Below are 22,028 nucleotides of genomic sequence, written 5' to 3'. Positions count from 1 at the left end.
AATCCCTTCATGTTAATGTGAATTGTATGAATGTCCAAGATTAGAGTTTTAGGTTTTCCAAATCTACCTCATCATAGACCCTTTCTCTTGAAAAGCATCAGGAATTAGTGTTACAAGGAATTCATATTGATAAACACTTATTAGAGCTTTCTTGTTCTGTTGTCCTATTACATGAGTTGTAAAGGAAAAGATTAATGCCCAAAGGAAAAGCAATATACTTTTCAAAGTTAGTGGTGGATAAAGAAAATTCATTCATTCAATAACTATTTACTGGGCAGCCATATGTGCCAGGCACTGAGCTAGACTGGGAAATACAAGGATGAGAGAGATGGTCTCTGCTCTACGCCACAAAAGGAAGACAGACCATGAGGGGGAGATGAGGTATGCACATGGTTATAAATTTAGCAACAGAGAGGAGACCATACCTGACCAGTCACATTAGAGAATGGAGGGAAGGAGTCATGAGTGCTATAATGATACCATAAATTATTACAAAATTTTGAGAGGTTTTGAACGCACTATTTAAGGAGTCATTGTAAAGGAGGAAACGAAGACCCAAATAAGTAATGAGACCTGTCCATGTGTCTATGATATAACTTAAGGAGAAATTTAGACAATTTTGATTCTGGTTGTTTGCACTAAGTAACTCATAACTTAAAAAAAGAATACCTATTTCAATGCCATCAATGGTCACATGAATAGTGTAGAGTCCAATAGCCCCTGGAGTCCAATTTGCACAATAAGTGCCATCGTTATTGACACGGATCAGCATATTCTCACTGGGTCTGAAAAGAAATAAGATGGATATTAGAAAATTTACTTTTTGTTAAACAGCTGACAACATCATTAAGATAATTTCTGACTGTATTATTATGATGGATGGCAATCCTATTCTCCTGCCATAGTGTGTGTTCCTATCCTCCAAAATGACTGAATTTCATTTTTTCTTCCCCTCCTCAAACCTCCATCACCCTTCTTCCTCAACTCTCAGAGGATCATGACCTCACCACTTTTTTTTTTCAGTGAGAAAAAGAAGCAATTAAATACAACCCCAAAGTTGCCAAGAAATTAATAAACCTACTTTCCATTTCTCTACTGTCTGTCCTGTCATAATGCAAGAAGTGCCCAGGGGCTTATTTAAAGTCGGCCCCCCTCCCCCCGTTTGTGCAGTGAATCTCATTCCCTCAACACTTCCATGCTGTAATTACCTTGCTCGCTCTCACTCATCATCGATTTCTCCCACTTTACTGAATCATTTCTACTTCCATCTCATTTCTATACAAACTTCAAAATCTCCCATCTTAAACACTCCTTGATATTACAACCATCTCTAATAAAGTCTCATGTCCCTTTTTCCATTTATATCAAAACTCATCTAAAGAACTGTCTACAATCACCCTCTCCATTTCTTCATTCCCAGTTCTATTCCACAACTTTTCCTAGTTAGGCCTTTGTTCCCAGCACTTCACTGCAATTGCTTCTGTCGGCCACCAATGACCCCAAATTCAATGGTCATTTCTTCATCCTCAGCAGTGTCTCAGTAGCATTTGATAGTTGACAACTTCTACTTTCTTGAAATATCTTCTTTTTGCTTCTGCAACATTCTCCTAATTTTTCTCTTACCTCACTGGCCACTGTTTCTTAGTATTTTGTTGGGTCTCCTTCTTCTGACCACCCTTTAACATATGAAATGTCCTAGGGTTTGGGTCTAGTTCTTTTTTTTTTTTTTTTTTAATTTGGCCCTCTTTATTGTTTAAGCACCTAAGATTCAAAGATCGTTTCTTTTTTTATTATTTTTTATAATAATTTTTTATGATGTTATGTTAGTCACCATACAGTATATCCTTAGTTTTTGATGTAGTGTTCCATGATTCATTATTTGCATATATATACCACCCAGTGCACCATGCAATATGTGCTCTCCTTAATACCCATCACTGGCCTATCCCAATCCCCCACTCTCTCCCCTCTGAAGCCCTTAGTTTGTTTCCCAGCGTCCACAGTCTCTCATGGTTCATTCCCCCTTCTGTTTACCCCCCCTTCATTCTTCCCTTCCTTCTCCTACCGATCTTCCTATTTCTTATGTTCCATAAATGGGTGAAACCATATGATAATTGTCTTTCTCTGCTTGACTTCTTTTCCTTAGCATAATCTCCTCCAGTCCCATCCATGTTGCTGCAAATGTTGTGTAATTGTTCCTTCTGATGGCTGAGTAATATTCCATTGTATATATCGACCACACCTTCTTAATCCAGTCATCTGTTGAAGGGCATCTCAGCTCCTTCCACGATTTAGCTATTGTGGACAATGCTGCTATGAACATTGGGGTGCATAAGGCCCTTCTCTTCACTACGTCTGTATCTTTGGGGTAAATACCCAGTAGCACAATTGCTGGATTATAGAGTAGCTCAATTTTTAACTTTTTAAGGGACCTCCACACTGTTTTCAAAAGTGGCTGTACCAACTTGCATTCCCGCCAACAGTTTAAGAGGGATCCCCTTTCTCCACATCCTCTCCAACATTTGTTGTTTCCTGCCTTGTCAATTTTTGCCATTCTAACTGGCGTAAGGTGGTATCTCAATGTGGTTTTGATTTGAATTTCCCTGATGGCTAATGATTTTGAACATTTTTTCATGTGTCTGTTAGCCATTTGTATGTCTTCATTGGAAAAGTGTCTGTTCATATCTTCTGCCCATTTTTTGATTTATTTGTTTCTCGTGTATTGAGTTTGAGAAGTTCTTTGTCGATCTTGGATACCAGTCTTTTATCTGTAGTGTCATTTGCAAATATCTTCTCCCACTCCGTGGGCTGCCTCTTAGTTTTTTGACTGTTTCCTTGGCTGTGCAGAAGCTTTTTATCTTGATGAAGTCCCACAAGTTCATTTTTTCTTTTGCCTTTGGAGATGTGTCATGAAAAAAGTTAATGTGGCTGATGTCAAAGAGGTTGCAGCCTATGTTCTCCTCTAGGATTTTGATGGATTCCTGTCTCACATCAAGGTCTTTCATCCACTTGGAGTTTATCTTTGTGTATGGTGTAAGAGAGTGGTCAAGTTTCATTCTTTTGCATATAGCTGTCCAATTTTCCCAGCACCATTTATTGAAGAGACTGTCTTTTTTCCACTGGATGTTCTTTCCTGCTTTGTCAAAGATTAGTTGCCCAAAGAGCCGAGGGTCCATTTCTGGGGTCTCTATTCTGTTCCATTGGTCTATGTGTCTGTTTTTGTGTCAGTACCATGCTGTCTTTGTGATCACAGCTTTGTAGTATAGCTTGGAATCCGGCAACATGATGCCCCCAGCTTTGTTTTTCCTTTTCAACAATTCCTTGGCAATTCGGGGCCTTTTCTGGTTCCACACATATTTAAGGGCTGTTTGTTCCAGTTCTTTGAAAAATGTCATTGGTATTTTGATCAGGATAGCACTGAAAGTGTAGATTGCTCTGGGTAGCATAGACATTTTAACTATGCTAATTCTTCCGATCTATGAGCATGGAATATTTTTCCATCTTTTTGTGTCTTCTTCAATGTCTTTCAAGAGTGATTTGTAGTTTCTAGAATACAGATCCTTTACGTCTCTGGTTAATTCTGAGATCACGTATGATTTTTGGTGCTCCTGTAAAAGGAATGGATTCCCTAATTTCTCTTTCTTCAGTCTCATTGTTCGTGTACAGAAATGCAACTGATTTCTGAGCATTGATTTTGTATCCCGCCACATTACTGAATTGCTCTATAAGTTCCAATAGTTTTGGGGTGGATTCTTTTGGGTTTTCCATAGAGAGTATCATGTCATCTGCGAAGAGAGACATTTTGACTTCTTCTTTGCCGATTTGGATACCTTTTGTCCCTTTTTGTTGTCTGATTGCTGTTGCAAGGACTTGTAGTACTATGTTGAATAATAATGGAGAGAGTGGGCATCCTTGTTGTATTCCTGATCTTAAGGGAAAGGCTTTCAGCTTTTCCCCACTGAGAATGATATTCACTGTAGGCTTTTCATAGATGGTTTTTATGAAATTGAGGAATGTACCCCTATCCCTACACTCTGAAGGGTTTTAATCAGGAAAGGATGCTGTATTTTGTCAAATGCTTTTTCTGCATCAATTGAGAGGATCATATGGTTCTTGACTCTTTTCTTGTTGATATATCTATCATGCTGATTGATTTGCGAACGCTGAAATACCCTTGCATCCCAAGGATGAATCCCACTTGGTCTTGATGGATAATCCTTTAAATGTACTGTTGGGTCCTATTAGCTAGGATCTTGTTGAGAATGTTGGCATCCATATTCATGAGGGATATCAGTCTGTAATTCTCCTTTTTGATGGGGTCTTTGCCTGGTTTGGGGATCAAGGTAATACTGGCCTCATAGAATGAGTTTGGTAGTTTTCCTTCTGTTTCCATTCTTTGAAACACCTTCAGGAGAATAGGTATTATTTCTTCTTTGAATGTTTGGTAGAATTCCCTGGGGAATCCGTCAGGCCCTGGACTCTTGTTTTTGAGAAGGTTTTTGATCACTGCTTCAATCTCTTCATAATTAATCAGTCTGTTTAAATAATCAATTTCTTCCTGTTTCAGTCTTGGTAGTTTATAGGTTTCCAGGAAGGCATCCATTTCTTCCAGGTTGTTTTAGTTCTTTTTTCTTTCAATAGCATCTCTCTAGTTGATCATTCATCAATTCCTCAGTTTTAAATACCATCTCTATGTAGATGACTCCAAATTTTATTTCTCCCCTGAATATCAAACTGAAATATCCCCACTTAGATGACCAGGAGACATCTTGGCATCTCAACTTTAACTTATCCAAACAAGAACTCTTATTTCTCACTCACCCCAGCACCCAACAAAAGAGAACAAAAAAAAACACCCGCTCATTTCTCAGACTTTTTGACCCTCACAGAAATCATGATACTCTATATCAGAGGTCAGTAACATTTTCAGTAATGCTATTTTAGTCTACTGTACGAAACAGTCTTTGCCACACTAAACTCTACCACTGTGGGGTGAAAAGCAGCCACAGACAGTACACAGCTAATGAGTAAGGCTATGTTCTAACATAATTTTCTTTACAAACATAGGCCTGATATGGTCTGCAGGGCAAAGTTGGCCAACCCCCATATTACTACACTGCTATATACCCTATACCACAGCTGAAGCTGAAAAGATCTACAATCATTCTTGATCTTCTTTCTTTCACTTCCTATTTCCATTCCAGCAGAAAGGCTATTGGCTTCACCTTCTGAGTCTATCCCAAATCCATCCACTCTCTTCAATGCCATTTCTAACTCCCTCCCACCCCTAGTCCAAGCCACCTAATGGTCTCTAACTCATCTCTCTCTTTCCACTCCTGCTCCCCTCTAATTCATTCTTGAGAGAATAGCCAGAATGATCTTTTAAAAACTATAAATCAGATTATACCACTCCCCCACTTAAAACCCATCAAATTAATTGCACAGAAGATAATCCAAACCCTTAACCCAGACTACCAGTAGGCAGGCTATAGCTATAGTAGGCTATATAACAAGGTCATCACCTACCTCTCAGATCTCATCCTCAACCATTTTCCTTCTTGCTTACTAGTCTCCTGCACCACTCTCTTTTGGTTCTTCAAAGACATCAACTCCATCCACCCTAGATTTTCTCTGCCTAGAATGAACTTCCTCCAAATCTTAACATGGCCAACTACCACCTAGCTCTCCAATCAAAAAACATCTCCTCACACAGGCCTCTCCTGTCACCCAATACTATGGTGGCCTCCCCTATCCCCATCACTCTCTATCAAAAAAACCTCATTATTCCTATTTTGTTTACTTATTTATAGTTTGTTTCTCCATAGGAATGTAAATGTCATAAGAACTCACACCTTGTCTATTTTATTCATAAAAGTATCCCAGAGACTGTTATCAGTGCCTTTCACACAGCAGATGCTTAATAGTATTGCTGAATAAATAATGCATTTAATTAGACGAGACTCTTTAATTAGGTGTAAAATGCCTAATGTATATGAAAAACTACTTGCAAATTTTTTTCTTATTTAACATGGTATAAATCTATAGAGTTCATATTTTTTTATAAAAATCATTTGCCTCCATTGTATGGACATTTTGTAACTAAAATTAAGTCTGAGACAGAATGTTAATTCCCTATTTCTACACAAAGATACATTCTCAAAACTTGGCTATTTTTATAGAAAACTTTCTAGATTGTGCTTTAAAACTCTATTTTGAATACATGTTAGAATAAAGTCACAGTAACCTATTAATTTCTAGTAAGTCATGTGATATGTGATATGTGATATAATGAAATGTTTAAGAATTTCTTTCAGGTCCACTTGGAGCTTTTTCTAAATTTTATGGAGTCTCTCCAAGGTACAATCCATCTAATGATTTTTTCAAGGCTTCCACAAGCACTTCCCCTAACAAGCAAATAAAATAGTAAGTAAAAAAAAAAAATCTGCTCAAATCTGGAGTTAAAACTACTCAAAGGCTGAAAAATTAAGACTTCAGAACTAACAATAGAAGTACAACATACACTGAAATCGCTCTGTAACTCAGTAGGTAAAGGAGAGAAGGAAAAAAAAACTGGAAAAACAAACTAAACAACTCTAAACAAGCCAATATATATCTTTTTAGATACGAATTATTCTTTCTCTAGTACCTTAGTATTATGTAACATATTGGCAGTATTACAACTAAATATAAATATCTTCTATCTGTAAATCTATACATTATAAAATCTGCGGTAAATCTCTACTGGAATGTAAAAAATGCTATATAATATCTACATACAGAAAATAAAGTTGGAATGCAGGATGATGTTAGTTGCAAGCAGTTGACAATACATGTCTTGGCTATGTGTTACAAAAATGATCCTTACCTTTTAGGAGTTGGTGATGCAAAACGCAGTTCTTCAAATGAGTAATTTTCATAAACCTTTAAGAAAGAGACCGGTAAGAATCCAGTAAAGTAAGAAATTCCATCAAAAGCAGTAACTCATTAGAAACATTCCTAAGGCAGTGATAAAACATCAATAAATTGTGCTGAGACAACTGGTTCTCCACATAGGAGAAAAAGAAAAACTCAATTACCTGCATCACACCCTTTACAAAAATAAATTCTAGGTGTGTTAAAGACCCAAATGTAACAAACAAACCATCAACAAATTTAGGGGAAAAAATATCTTTTGAGTACATTAAAATTTGAAATTTCTCCCAAACAAAGACACTATAAATAAAGAGCAAGGATAAAGCCTTCACCTGGGAGAAGCAGATTTGCAATTCATATAACCAAAACAGGACACGCATCCATAATATAAAGATTGCTGCAACTGGACCTGGAGAACAATCTCTTTCTTAATAAAAGTAACAAAAAGTCTGGAAAAAATTATGGTGAAATGTAAAGACAAAAATGGACTGTATGTACCTGAAACTAGTCACATTATTCCCAATATTTTTGTATTCCTGCAACATTGCCAAATTGATCATTATCTTTCAAAGTTCAGGTAAAGTTCTCCAACTGCTGATTCACTTCTAACTTCTACTCTACTTATAGTAAAGAGAGGCACACCCACACCACTCAGAAGCCTCCTTCCTTTCTCCCATGTTTCTATTTTCATGAATGTGATTTAGAAAAGATCTAGCTGCCTTCACCTACTAAAAAGTCACAAATGAGAAATATGCCACTTAACGTTAGGTCTAGCAGGAAAACCCAGGGTTCCAGATTCCCAGTACAATGTGTTTTCCACTCCACCATTTTCCCTCAAAATACATATCACACTTACTAATGAAAGAAGAGATCGTATCTCATTTTCCCATCCTTCACAATATTTGGCAGACTGCTGAGTAGCACACAGTATGTGTGAATGGCGGATATAAGAAAATCCCTTTCCTGGAACATGCACTGGTATCTCGGAGACAGTGTGGGAATGGTATACTGTAAATGCTCTAACCCTAGGCTACTCAGAATAGTCTTGAAAAACTGCATCCAGTTCTGGTAACCAGATTTTCAAAAGAAATTATACAAATTGAAGCATGTTCACAGGAAACTAAAAGAATGATTAGGGAGGTAAGGGGACCAAAAAGTAAATCCCTTAAATAAAAATCGAAAAGATTGTTTATCTTCGAATTCTTTAAGTCAGTGGATGAGTCATCCAAAACTCCAGCTCTTTAGTTCCCTCAATTCTTCAACAAACTTAACTTCAACTCTACTTAAGCCACTCACACCAAATTCATAGACCTGTGACATTATGCAGAATTGTTCTTTCTCTGAATCACAACAAAAGGGCCTGCTCACAGTTCTTCTGCCTTAGTGACTCCTACTGTATCTATTCTTAGGTTACTGGTCCTTTTCATCCAAACCCCCCCTCTCTGGATCTTCGTCTATCATCCTGCCCAAACCAATTAGGCTCCACTGTCCTTTCTTTAAGCACCATCTGCTGAACTCCGTTTTCACACTATTCATTTGTGGAGCTATCCAGCAAAACTTCAATGCCGAATCAATCCAAATGATTACCTTACCCATGTTCATATGACACACTCTGCAATGTTAATACAGGATCTCCAATTTCATCTGATTCTTCAAGGATGGGTGATAACTCTTTTCTCATCAGTTCTCTTTCATTCTCCATAATGAATATTTCATTTTCCCCCTTTCCTAACCCTGACATTCATCACTCCTAATCCAACTTAAAACGTATAATTACTGTCATATTAAATAATTCTTTTGGCTGCACAATTTACAAATTAACAAGCATCTGTATTACTTTCTTTCTTTTCCCTCTCCTGTAGGGTAAAAGAGGTGATACTCCTATTTAAGGCCCACCCCTCCCTTGTAAAGAGTCTGGAGCTCTAGACTCTATTTCCATCCCCCAGACTATCTTCCTGGTTTCCTTCCTCTGGACTGTCTCCTCATCAGTGTTAAAACATCTAAGTCCTTCTCTATTCATCCCAAACTTTAAAGCCTTCACTCAATTCCATTTCCGCTGTTTCTTCTTATAACCAAATACCCTGGAAGACTTAATCTACTCATTTTGTCTTTAGTTATTTTCACTTCCACTCCATCTGTAATTCTTCCAACCCACAATGCCTTTAAAACTGCTCCTGCCACAATCACTGGTGAACTCATTGTTGCTAGATCTTTTTCAAAACTTCACCTCTGCAGCATACACTGTTAACCCCTCCCAAACTGCTCTTTCCTTTACTTTCAAGACATGCCATAAGGAAGTTGGGGGAGTCCTCAGGAAAATCAAATACGGAGTCAGACTCCCTGCCACTTGTGTGGCCTTGAACAAGTTACTTAACCTCTCTCTGTGCTTTAGTTTCCACGTACGTAAAATGGAAATAAAAATAGTGATTTATAGGGCTGTTGTGAGGATTACGTGATTTATGGTACTTTGAGTGGGGGAAAAGTAGCAAAAAGTAAATGTTGGTCTTAGCTTAATGTCTTATCTCTTTGGCTAATGTTCTTATCAATGTTTCTTTTTTCTTTCCTTTCTTTTTTTTCTCTTACCTATTTTGTAAATTAATGTTTCTCAAAGTGTAGGTTTTGAATTTGAATCACTCCGCGTATTTGCAAATTCTTGAACCTCTCTCCAGACCTACTGAATCTAAATCTTCAGATTACTGGAAAATCTCCTTTTAAATTAAGTGATCCGGATGATTTTGATGTAGACAAAAGTCTGAGAATCATCGATATTGGTTTTTCTCAGGATCCTGCCTTGGAACTTCTCCCTTCACTCAAAATGGAAGATAGATATCATCTGCTTCCATGATATCATGAGTAATTCAAATGCTAATTATTCTCAAATTCTTTTCTTGAGATAAGATCTTGAGGTAAGATTACTTCAGGTTTGTACAACCAACTTCCTTTTATAAATCTTTGCATAGATATTTCAGAAATATCTAAAACTCATCACACCCAAAAATATTATCTTCCTCAACCAAAATCTGCTCCTCCTCCAATATTATCAATCTTACTACTTACGGTCAAACTGTGAATTTCACCTTTTAATTCGTACCTCTTTCTCTTTACTCTATCCCCTTCAGGCACCAAGTCCTACTGATACTAAATATCTTTTGAATCTATTCTCATTAGTTCGAGGGATTAGCACATCTCACCACCTTAAGTGAAGTCTCCTAAAGGGACTTGAACCTCACCATGCCTCTTGATCATCTGTCCACTTATTCTCCATATTCCACTATGATATTTATAAAACACAAATCTAACTGTGTATTCCTCTAACTGAAAGCCTTCAATGGCTCACCACTGCTCTCTGTTACTGGCACAATTCCGAACTCCTGCTTTAACTAATGCACAACTTGCTAATTTAGTCCAGCGTTGCCTCTGAAGAGAACTAAAAATGTTGCACAAAATATTTTTAAAAATCTGTCTAAAGGCATTGGAGAGCAAAAAAACCCCCAAAGAAGTAGAAAACCCAAAAACATGAGGCTGGCATGTGAGAGAACCCCAAAATCGAAGGGGGCTATGTTAACTGAATTCCTGAAGGGCTATGTCCTAGGTAGGAGAAATGTAAATTGATAATAAACAAATAGTTTTGCAGGAAATGAAATTCAGTTTTCAACCATCTCAATCTCTGATTGGATTAACTCGATCTATTACTGGAATTCCCCTAGGCATCTGCCAAAAAACAAATGAAAATCCTCTTTGGAGGAAAATAAATCATCCTAAAAAAATTATTCCAAGTTTGTATCTATCAATAGTTCTCTAGACCTGTGATTTTGTGTCTGTGTTTGGATCACTGAAATGTCTGTTAATGAATAAATGGTGGAAAATAAAACTTTTCCAATGAGTGAAACATATTACCTTCATCATTGTTATGGCAATATACCGAGCCTCCTTCACTATCATCGGTTCATAGGAAACATCCAGCTTTGGCGATGCCAGCCCACCAAAGGTCATATCGGTATTAGAAGGTGCAGCTGCTACTGCAGGGCTGCCAGGGATCCTCTGAGGTTTCTTCACTTGCTCTTGTTGTAAAGATGTTTTTTTCTGAGAAACAGGAACGGCCTTCACTTCCACCTAACCATATTATAAAAAACAAATACAATTAGTATATAACTGTCCATGACACATTCAAAGAAACAATTAACAAGTACGGACCCACAACTCCATAAATTTTATGTGACCACTGGTCTGTCCTGGGCATTCCTTTCAAAGGTGTGCTAGAATGACCGCAAGATAGTTCCACAATGTGAATCTGGAACACACCGTGTAAACGAGGCCTTGATTTTTGGAACAAATAATCACAGATATCAAAACATAAAATAAAAATAAATGCCACTATTCATAAAGTACAGGATAGTAGAATAAACGTACACCGAATTCTTGAATTATTGCAGGGGACAACATTAAATTACTTTATTAGGTAATTCAAGTATACTTTCCCACAATCTCCACATATTTTAAAGCACTAAGCTCTATTTTAGCTATACTGTTCTGCAGAAGAAAATGTACTCCACTGATAAGACTTAAAAAAAATAACACATAATAAAAGAAATTTGAACTGACATAATGCCCTGGGAATATTACAAATCCATCTTCTATTTAAAACACAGAAGTTTAAAGGTATATAGTAAAATTCTTCAGCTTATATGCTGAAGCTTTCAACTTTAAATGTAATAAAAAGAAAAAAGCTTTCAACTTTAAATGTAATAAAAAGAAAAAAGGGGAAAAGACAAAAAGTAAATACTTTCAAATTTAAAGACACTTGATTCTCACTCTTTTACCATCCAAATTCATGTATTTTTAATTTTTTTATTAAGTTTTTTATTCTAATTCCAGTATAGCTAATATATAGTGTTCTGGCATATAATATAGTGATTCAACAATTCTATACTTTACTCAGTACTTATCACACCAAAGGTATACTCTCAGCACCTATTTCAGCCATCACCCCCAGCCCTCCTTCCCTCTGGTAACCATCAGTTTGTTCTCTACAGTTAAGAGTCTATTTCTTGGTTTCTCTCTCTTTTTCCCCCTTTACTTTGTTTTTTACATTTCACATATAAGTGAAATCATTTAATGTATGTCTTTGTCTGACTTATTTCTCTTAGCATTACACTCTCTAGCTCCATCCATATTGTTGCAAATGGCAAGACTCATTCTTTTTTGTGGCTGAATAATATTCCTGTGTGTATATGTGTGTGTGTGTGTGTGTGTGTGTGTGTGTGTGTGTGTGTGTGTACACCACCTTTTCTTTATCCATCATCTACTGATGGACACTTGTGCTGCTTCCATAATTACACTATTGTAAATAATGCTGCAATAAACACAGAAGTGTATGTATCCCTTTGAATTAGTGTTTTTGTATTTTGGGGTAAATAACCAGTAGAGTGTTGTTACTGGATCACAGGGTAGTTCCATTTTTAACTTTCTGAGGAGCCTCCACCACATATTTCTAATTTAATATATGTCAATATTATATTATAAATGTTGTTTCAACAGTACCAAATGCAGAATGTATGAGTCTTTTTTAAATTTTAAATTCAATTAACATATAGTGTATTAGTTTCAGAGGTAGAGTTCAGTGATTCATCAGTCTTACATAATACCCAGTGCTCATTACAACACATGCCCTCTTTAATGTCCATCATCCAGCATGTTTGAGTCTTTTAAAAAATAAATACAAAATCTTAAAAGGTGTTACTTCATTGATTTATTCAACCACTATATATTAAAGGCTTTCCCTCTATGAGCATATATGGACACTTTCTTATCCTTCCTTTGAATCACCATAACCCCTAGCAAAATGTAAGAAACAAACAATAAAACATATAACTTGGAAAAGTGTGTGCTAATTAATATAAATAAATCATTCAAATAATTTTTTGGCTTCCTCTCTTTATAAATATGAAGACAGTACTGCAAATGGATTCTAATCACTTTTCTAAAATTTTATTAGTTAAAATAGTCCGTGCTTTGATGACTATTATTTAATTCTGATAATAATTACCTTCATATTCGGAACATGTACCACATCTCCATATTGGTCTTTTGTTTGAACAGTTATGGTGGTAGGCCAACCACAACGAATATCATCCTTGTTTAGGATCAAAGATGTTTTCTGAGGATCAGCATAGGAGTCTGGCTGAAGCCACCTGGCAGTGATGAAAAAGCAAGCAAAAAACTAAATAAAAACCAAATCAGCATCTTTAATGATTAATGTGAAATTAAGCCAAATGAATAAAACCTGTATCAAACAAAATGCTAAAACAGTATCTTCATTTCCAGTTCAGTGACAATCACAAGTGTCTCCCTTGCAATTTGCTAATAACAAATTCATTAAAAAATATGCCAAAGTACAGGAGATTTGTTTTTATAAATAAAATAGAAATAATTTTAAAATCAGAAAACTTGACATTTTAACGTGGCTGACATAGAACCACGGAGAAAATGAATTTATGTTATATATGTTTGAAGCCCTAATTACACTCATATTACCGAGGGAGGTCTGCCTTAATTTGCCAGCCTGAGAACCTGGGAAAGAACAGCTCCTCTGTAAAAGCAGTGACAGAAATGGCATTCTGCTTGCTTACGAACAGCTAAGTTAAAGATACACTGTCCGTCTTCTCTTTACACGATTTTTCAACTATTTTCCTGCATTACCTTCCATGAAAATTTTGTCAAATTTCTATACTCTGGATATCCATTCTTGAATTCACTGCATGATCTACATTCAAGTTGTCCTGGGAGGTGAGTGATAAGTAACTCTGTCATGTGTTACATAAGAATGTCCACAAAGTTAGCAGTGAGGCTGACTTAAAAGATTTTCTATTCTCCAATCACCATTTTGGTTTTTAAAAACTACAGAGGAATCTCTTTATTTTTTTTAATTAAAACTGGGAAGAAGTTAGACTTCTATATTTACTAGTAAAATCAAACAAGCTAGCATATTTTTTCTTTTCATTAAAAAGAGAAAAGCAAATAGCAAAAAAATAAATGAGAACTCTACAACCTCAAATGATTTCACTTAAATTCTTAATTTATCTTTCTATTATTGGTAGATTTCAGAAGAAATCTTATTAAAAGAAAATACAGTGATAAATTTAAGTTTAGTCTAGATATTAAATGTTATTATCAAATATATATACTTCTCAATTACACATGTGCTCCACCTATTTTTTAAATAAAAGTTCACCTAGGAATCTTTAAAATAATCAACTAACGACTACCATATATTTTAAATATATTTTAAAATATTTACTATTTGATACTTTAGCAAGTTCAAAACACATAAACCAGATTATTTTAAGCTGCATTTTAACATCCTAATGACTTTCCTTTTGCTTCTCTTCAGAAGTGAAGATGGAGACAAGCCCTGATAGTCAGGAATTGTGGTACTTAAAGCATATTACCTTGCAAGCCTGCCACCACTCGATCCTGGAACACAAGCAATAAAATCATCCAGAAAGGACTGTTCATTGCTTTGGATTTGAAGTGGTAAGTTTCCTTCAAGTGCCTCTAATATAGTTGGTGAATGAGAAAGAGCTAAACCCTTTCCAAGAATACCAGAATGGGTTTTGCACACCTGATGGGTAAAAGAGAACAGTTATGTATTTAAAATGTAAAATTTCAATTACATGAGTTTCTTGAACTTGCACACAATTTTAGGGTGGTCTTTTTGGAGAAAGTTATTTTCTCTCCATGCCTACACAAGCCTACAAAGTAGAAAACCTCCCCAGGAGGGAAAAAGATGGGAGAATACTTCCAGCCTTCTTCCTTCCACAAAAACAAGTGACACATCAGAGATCTGCATGCTAGGTGAGACTGCGTCTCCACCCACTCTAGCCCTCCCTGTGCGGCATCCCCATCTGTCTGGGCCGGGCCTCCCTTCTGCAGGCAGCTGTGGAGGTCTTCCACTTTCTGTGTTCCCATTATTGGTATCTTTCATGGGTGGACTATCTCTGCTCTCTTAGGTGGGTGGGTACTAAGGTCCTGCCTTGGACTAAAAGTGGACAGAAGTCTGACTGTGGCTGCACATAAACTCTATTAGCCTGTCTAAGCCTTAATTAAAATTAAGGAAAAAAGGCAGATAAAACTGAAATTTTAGTTTTCATTGATCTGACAAGCAAGCCTTATGTTTTGGAAAGACCGCTTTAAATGTTGAAACTCTAGAAATTTTTAATGACTCTATTATAAATTTCAAAACAAAATGCTTTTCATAGAAAAGGATTATATCTCCAGTACTATCACATTTATACAACAGTACCTTCTGCATTTTAGAAGATAAGCAATTCCAAAAACCATGATCTGTTTTTTTTTTTTACAACACAGGAGATTTATTTTTCAGAACTGATTTACTTTTACTCAGCACATAGTTCTAATACCTGTTTATTTCTTTTTAAAAATTTTTGATTATGTTCGGTTAGCCACTGTATACTAGTATACAGTGGCTAACCATGATCTTTAAAATCAAACAGACTTGAGTTCAAATCCTGACTTTGGACAAGTACTGCTGTGTGCGCATGAGCTAACAAGTTACACACCACTCCTGAATCTGCAAAATGTATAAACTGGTTATCAAGTAAATCTCTCTCTTCTGTGGTTATTATACAATTTAAATTGTATAACACATATAAAGTACACAATACATTGCCTAACAAGTAGCAGGTCTTTTTTTTTTTTTTTTTTAAAGATTTATTCATTTGGGACAGAGAGAGAGAGCAAGCGCACATGTGGGGGGGAAGGGGCAGAGGGAAAGAATATCCAAGCAGACTCCCACTGAGCTTGGAGCCCGATGCAAGGCTCAATTTCACAACCCCTGAGATCAGGACCTGAGCTGAAACCAAGAGTCAGATGCTTAACTGACTGAGGCGCCCCAAGCAGCAGGTTTTTAATATATGTTAGACCACCAGGACAACTACCTGATGTGCCAAAAATGATGGGCACTCTGGGCCAACTGGGTTTTTTTAACAGAAGCACAATAAACATCTCTATCTGGCCTAAGTGACATTTTATAAACCACAATAATCCCTGTAATAATGAATAACATATGAGCTTCTTGATGGTTCTCTTTAATTAAAATATTGTCTGATACATACTGTACTTATTAAATGTTTGTTGAATTTTTATTTTTGTACCTTAAAGCAAAAAAATTTAACTTTTTTTAAAAACAAAAACAAAAGCTGGTGGATCTTTAAAACTCAGAAGTTTCTTAACATTATTGGGGATACTAGGGCTCCCTTCAATTAATTACAGTATAGTGATCAAGATCATGGACTTTGTAACCCAATTGCCAGAGGTCAAATTCTAGCCTGGCTGCTTACTAGCTGTGTGATTCTGGGCAAGTTACTTAAGTTCTCCATGCCTCAGTTTCCTTACTTATAAATGGAGATAAGTCTTTCATTCCGGGGCTGCTGTTAGGACTAAATGAGTTAAAAATAGGCAAAGTGTTTGGAATAGTACTTGATAAGGTCAAGATCAAATAAATGTTCGTTTTTATTATTACTGCTGTGATCAGTTCATCTTGGGAAATAAATAAGATTTAAACCACTAGCTGTAGGTATTAGACCTGGATACTTAGACAAGTCGCAGAATTTCTTTGAACCGCAGTTATTGTAACTGTAAAAGAGATAATACTGACCTCAAAATGTAAATGCTAAAATAGATACTATTAAAGATACAATAAACTATAAAGTACTCTATAGATATTATTTAAATTACTACTACTAACACCCATTTTTCTCTTTTTCTAACTGATAGATAAAACTTCTTTCGAGATCCAATTTAAATGTCAACAGCTCTGCAAAGCCCTGCCTCCCCTCAAAAACCCCCGGCCCTTGGTAAACTCTTCTTTCTCCCTCAGGATTTATGTCTCACTCCAGATTTAACAACCACCATGCAGCACAGCAAGAGCTCGCTTGGTTTCTCCCACCAAGAAATTATGAGTTACGTATCTTTATCTGCCAATGAACAGAATGAAGTACTTAACAAAAGTCCTATATTCAAGAAAAATAAGATCGATCTGAATGAAAATACTGCTTTTAAATTAATATACAAAGTTTATCCTTATGATGTCTGGGACAGTACCTGCAATGCAGCCTCTTCAAGAATTTCAAGATCTTCCTCTAATTCATTACCTGTCGTGTGAACAAAAAGTTTTACCAACATGTATCAATATTTAGTTTAACTTTCTAGTCCTTTGCATTTATTACACATTTTTCACAATTCTGATATTCCAGATTGAAAAGAACTATTATCATTCTGGATCAGTCTCGGTGCTTTACATTTTAAAATGTAATTTTCAGTGTGAATATAAACTATAATTCTCAAGGCAATACTCAAAAAGTATCCACTGAGTGATTTGCACAAGATATATACTATATTTAGGCATATAAATGTGTACTTTTGAATTTAGCCTATTTATAATCCCCTCCTCTCCCAAATGAGGGAACTGATTATTCAGAATCTGAGCTTTTTTATCTTGGTTATGTTATAGAAGAGCTATACCTTTAGTATAAAGAGTAACTTAAAGGATAAAATAAGGTAGTGATTGTATCCTCTATCCCTTTTCTCCTTTATTGCTTAATATAAAACATATTTTATTTAATGCATTTTCTTTGATAATTTAATTTATATTACTAAGGTAAGACATCTTCCAAAGGAAATATTCAAATCGTACAGAAGTGTAGAATGAAAAATTCTATCACTCCCCTTCTGAAGATAAACAGTGTCAACAGTTTATGTATTGTTCAAGAAACTTTGTGTGCAAATAAGTGTATGTATGTGTGTCAACATCCATACTCATGCACACATACACCTATATTCATACATATATATAACATAATGTTCACAAAAATGGGACCCTCTTCTGCAACTTGCTTTTCTCAGTTGATATAGTTTGGAATCTTTCTTGGTCAGGACAGAGATCTCCTTTTGGTGTTGGTTTTTAACAGCCCCACACATTCCCACTCCATGGATGTACCTTGAGTTATTCAACCAGTTTTCAACTGATATTTGGTTGCTTCTAGGTTTTACAATCATAAGCACTGCTATATTAATCTACCTTACAACACATATTTTTTTGAGCATTTGGGCAAGTATGTACAAAAACTGCCATATCAAAAAGTAGACAGCATAAAAAATTTAACAAATTTTCTCCAAAGGTTGCACCCATTTTCTTCATATACATAGGACTTAAGATGTCTCATTTGCTCATACATGTAACAACATTCAGCAGGAGCAGAGGAACTGAGAAGCATGGAAGGGAGCAGGAAAAGGGAAGGGAATAGAGAAGATAGAACGGAAGAAGGAGAATGAAGTGGCAAGAAGGGTAGCCTCAGAGGGAGGGGCTGTAGTTGGACTAGTAGGGGGTGAGAATTGGGGAAATACAATAGTAATGCCTTTTATTCCCAAATACTGTGAAAATAAATGTTAAACCATGTCTAAGCATCCTAGAATCAGTAAAGATTTTTAACTTTAGTTTCATCTTTATCATACTGATTATAAATAGACTTACATATCATACAAATTTGTATCCTATAAAGAGGTAGTATTCCTGCCACTGCCTCACTTCTCTGCTTATGGACACTCCAATGTCCATGCTTCACATGAAAACTCTTCTAAAGAGCTATCTATCTATCCAACTTGCCCCCCCCTTCCTGACTACTCACTCTCTCACTCCAATCTAAAGGCCTTCTGTTTCTCTCCGATATATTTCTTGTTGAGTATATAAGTAACCAACCAGTTTTTCCATCCGATGGTAGATTTTAATTGACTTCTCAATTGCATTCAAAAGTCTAATGAATGTGCCCTCTCCTGGTTTTACTCCTACCTCCCCAGCTGCTGTACCAGAGTGTTTTTTACACCCTCTTCGTCTTGTCTGTCCATTTTTTGACACTTAGTCTGGCAAGTCCCACCTTTGATCCTGGGTGATATTCTTGTTCTCATTTGCATTCTTTTCCTAGCTCATCTTTCATATGGTCCATGTCTTTAAATATCAACTATGTTCAAATGACATTTCCACTGACTTATCCCCTGAGTGCCAGACAATGAATATTCAACTGTCTACTTGATATGTCCACTAAGATATTTAAGAAATATCTCAAACTTCTGGTTTAATATCATATATCCAGTGCTTAACCCAGTGCCTGGCACATAGCATGTATGTGCCTAAGGAGGGTTTGTGTGCATATCTGTGTGTGAATAAAAAAGACCAGAGGACACTTCAGTAAAGAAAACCCAAATTACCAGTTTATTAAACAGTTACTACTCATGAATATATGTGACTATGGAATTCATTTTGCTAATTTATTTCAGAATGTCCTAGATAAACATATTCTACTCCTGAAATTTTTTTAAAAAATCATAAGCACCTAGTACTTGACCAGACTTACCAATAGGAAGTGCTAGATCCTTTTTCATCAAAGCTGCGGCACAAACTCCACCAAGATTGGCTAATTCTTTTTCCAACTGAATGACTCCCTGAATAATTATTTAAAAAAAAATTAGCTGCTTTAAAAAATGTTTGGAGGATAAAGTGTTTGGAAGATAAGGTGGATTATCAACATAATGTGATTTTGCATCCAAGCATAACTTTCGAGACTAGAAGGAAGAACATGTCAGCTAGTGGTTAAACTAAGAATGGAAGAGAGTCAATAATATGTCTCCTGCATGTTACAAGGTCCAGGCCTACAGGCTCATTGTCCAAAGAATTGTCATTCATTACTTTAAAGTAACATGATCATTTTTTTCAACTTTTGTTTTATTATATGATTTGAAACATTTAGAAGAGATAATAAGTTAGTCCCATTGTGAAATCAGGTTCTATCATTTACTCAGAAAGGTATAGCCACCTGAGGATATTTGAAGCAGGCACAATTATACAATTACACTTTCTTTAAAGGCTACATCATGTTGCATAGACTCCATTCTCTTCATGTATTAAAAGTAGCAAAAAAAAAACCCCAAAACCAAAAACCACTACACAAAATCAAACTACAAGGTATTCTAAATTATATGCCTTAACTTAAAATAAATTTCAGACTTCTTGAATATAGGTAGCAAATACTTAACTTTAGTTAACAGCAGCCCTCAGAAACACAATCTTAACAGAATGAGAAGATAATTCATGCTTACCTCATCAGGTCCAGGGCTAAACTCGTATCCAATTGCAAAACATTTAAAACCATAGAAAGAAGCTTTGTCATCTTTCACATAATCTGATGCAGTTTCCAATGAAAAAAGGGCCTCATTTCCTAGGGAAAAAAGCTAACGTTGAGTTCAAAATCTGAAACAACTTTATTAAAATTTCCCTATCTTTTATCTCTCTCAAGATAGGTAGCAATACAAAGCAGATACTAAAAAGCCCAGTCTTCGGAGGTTGAGGGTGGTCCTCTATCTACTTGAGTAAGACTGTTAAAAACAACGCTAGCCAACAATAGAACCAATCCCAAGTGAATTATTATTTTTCTTTATGACCAACCTCTCCATATCAAATGTTCTCCCTTTCTATTACATGACCATTTTTCAATTACCAGTCAATTACTAGGGTGACCTAGGTTAGTTAGCCTTTTCTGTTTCAGAATGAGCAATTCTCTAACCTGGCCCCTCACAAACAAACAAGACAGGTCAGACCAGAAGAAAGAAGCTTCTGAATTCAAATAGGCTGTGAATTTGAGGAATCACAAGAATATTTACAGTTAATTGGTTAAAAACATAACAGACTACATACAGTTTTAATAACTTACAAACTTTCTTTGAAAGGAAAACACCAGTAATAGCAATAACAAAACCGCTGCCTGTTCCCGTCTCTGACACACACACACATACACATATACCCCTTCCAGCCCAAAGAACCAAAAACAAAAGTTTAACATAACTCAGTAGGTTAGGTGATTGACCAACTCTCTGGAACGGAAAAGAGTCCTGGTAAGTTCTCAAAATCTTTCACCTTTTGGGAAAATAAAAGATCAAATCCGCTTTTTCCATAGTTTGTTCCCAATTGTATAGCCAGCCACTCCACAATATTATTAACTCTGCTTCGGTCAAGCTAATCTTTTTTCACAAGATCCTCACAACATTCTCTTTTCTAAAACTCAGTTGTGCTATACCCCCTATCCAGACTTTCTTTCGCCACTCAAGTGCAATAGGATGCATAGTAGGTCTTGAAGAAATCCTTCTAAAAGTTGTAAACATTCTCAATGATGTAACCTTACTAAACATAATTATCATAAATGCATAGATTTTACCATATAGAACAGAAGAGAAAAAATAACTTACCTGGCAACACTAAAACCATAGTAGGCCACCCAGAGGACCCTGAAAATTTCTTTAATTCTATCCAGGAATTAAGATTTTCAAGAACAGATGTCAGTTTTGGTCCATATCCTGAATTCTGAACAGTTCTAACAGGAATCAACAAACGAAGGACATCTTCTGACTGTGCAGTGCCACACTGGGGGTCAAACTCGATTGTCATCCACCGTACACATTCTGGGAATGTCACCTGAGATCAACAGGCAAGAAGACACTTTTTAAGAAGAATTTGATTTTTGATTTTTCCTATTTTAGAAACAGGACATACTGTAAAAACGATGCTTTCAATACACTGTAACTAAATTTTAAGTAAGAAATTAATAGAGTAGTTTCAATTTGATCAGAAATCAAGGTATTAACGTACAGTATCAATTGTCCCAACTCCCCACTTGCAACATTTACTGCTTTCTACCTAACACTTGGTTGATACTACATTAATATTGTTTGCTAAGTACACACTGATAACATTTAAAAAATATTACAAGGCTGTTTAATTTCTATAAACATTGAGCTATCTAATTTTCTTGTGGAAGTTTATTTATAAAATAAATTTTTCATTTCAGTCAGAATGCATTTATGGAATATAAGCAGGTAAATGAAAATATAATTTGATGGGTAAAATGTAAAGATAGAAAGTAAATAAATCATTAAAATATAAGGTTTTAGTCACTTTTAGGTTACCTACTATTCATAGTATGTGCTACAAATGATAATTTTCATTAGCAAAATACTTCAGAACTTCATATATTACGAGAATAAATAAATAA

The 22,028-nt window shown here is 35.7% G+C and overlaps 1 protein-coding gene across 20 annotated transcripts in view; it reads right to left on the bottom strand.

The window, feature by feature from the left end:
• MYCBP2 (MYC binding protein 2) overlaps nt 1–22,028 on the bottom strand; it is a 253,185-nt gene that overhangs the window by 85,618 nt on the left and 145,539 nt on the right. For all 20 annotated transcript variants that reach the window (XM_057307879.1, XM_044381881.3, XM_044381882.3 and 17 more), the window contains 9 exons: nt 21,226–21,451; nt 20,083–20,201; nt 19,341–19,428; nt 17,035–17,084; nt 14,361–14,533; nt 12,959–13,103; nt 10,810–11,025; nt 6,866–6,921; nt 670–785 (listed from right to left, as the gene is read on the bottom strand). In XM_057307879.1, the coding sequence (XP_057163862.1) occupies nt 670–785; nt 6,866–6,921; nt 10,810–11,025; nt 12,959–13,103; nt 14,361–14,533; nt 17,035–17,084; nt 19,341–19,428; nt 20,083–20,201; nt 21,226–21,451 (1,189 nt within the window). The remainder of the gene's footprint in view (nt 1–669; nt 786–6,865; nt 6,922–10,809; nt 11,026–12,958; nt 13,104–14,360; nt 14,534–17,034; nt 17,085–19,340; nt 19,429–20,082; nt 20,202–21,225; nt 21,452–22,028) is intronic.

This window comes from Ursus arctos, unplaced genomic scaffold (genome assembly GCF_023065955.2).
Source record: "Ursus arctos isolate Adak ecotype North America unplaced genomic scaffold, UrsArc2.0 scaffold_10, whole genome shotgun sequence".
NCBI classification, from domain to species: domain Eukaryota; kingdom Metazoa; phylum Chordata; class Mammalia; order Carnivora; family Ursidae; genus Ursus; species Ursus arctos.
Note: the sequence above shows the minus strand (reverse complement) of the source record. Positions and strands in the feature narration are given on the sequence as shown.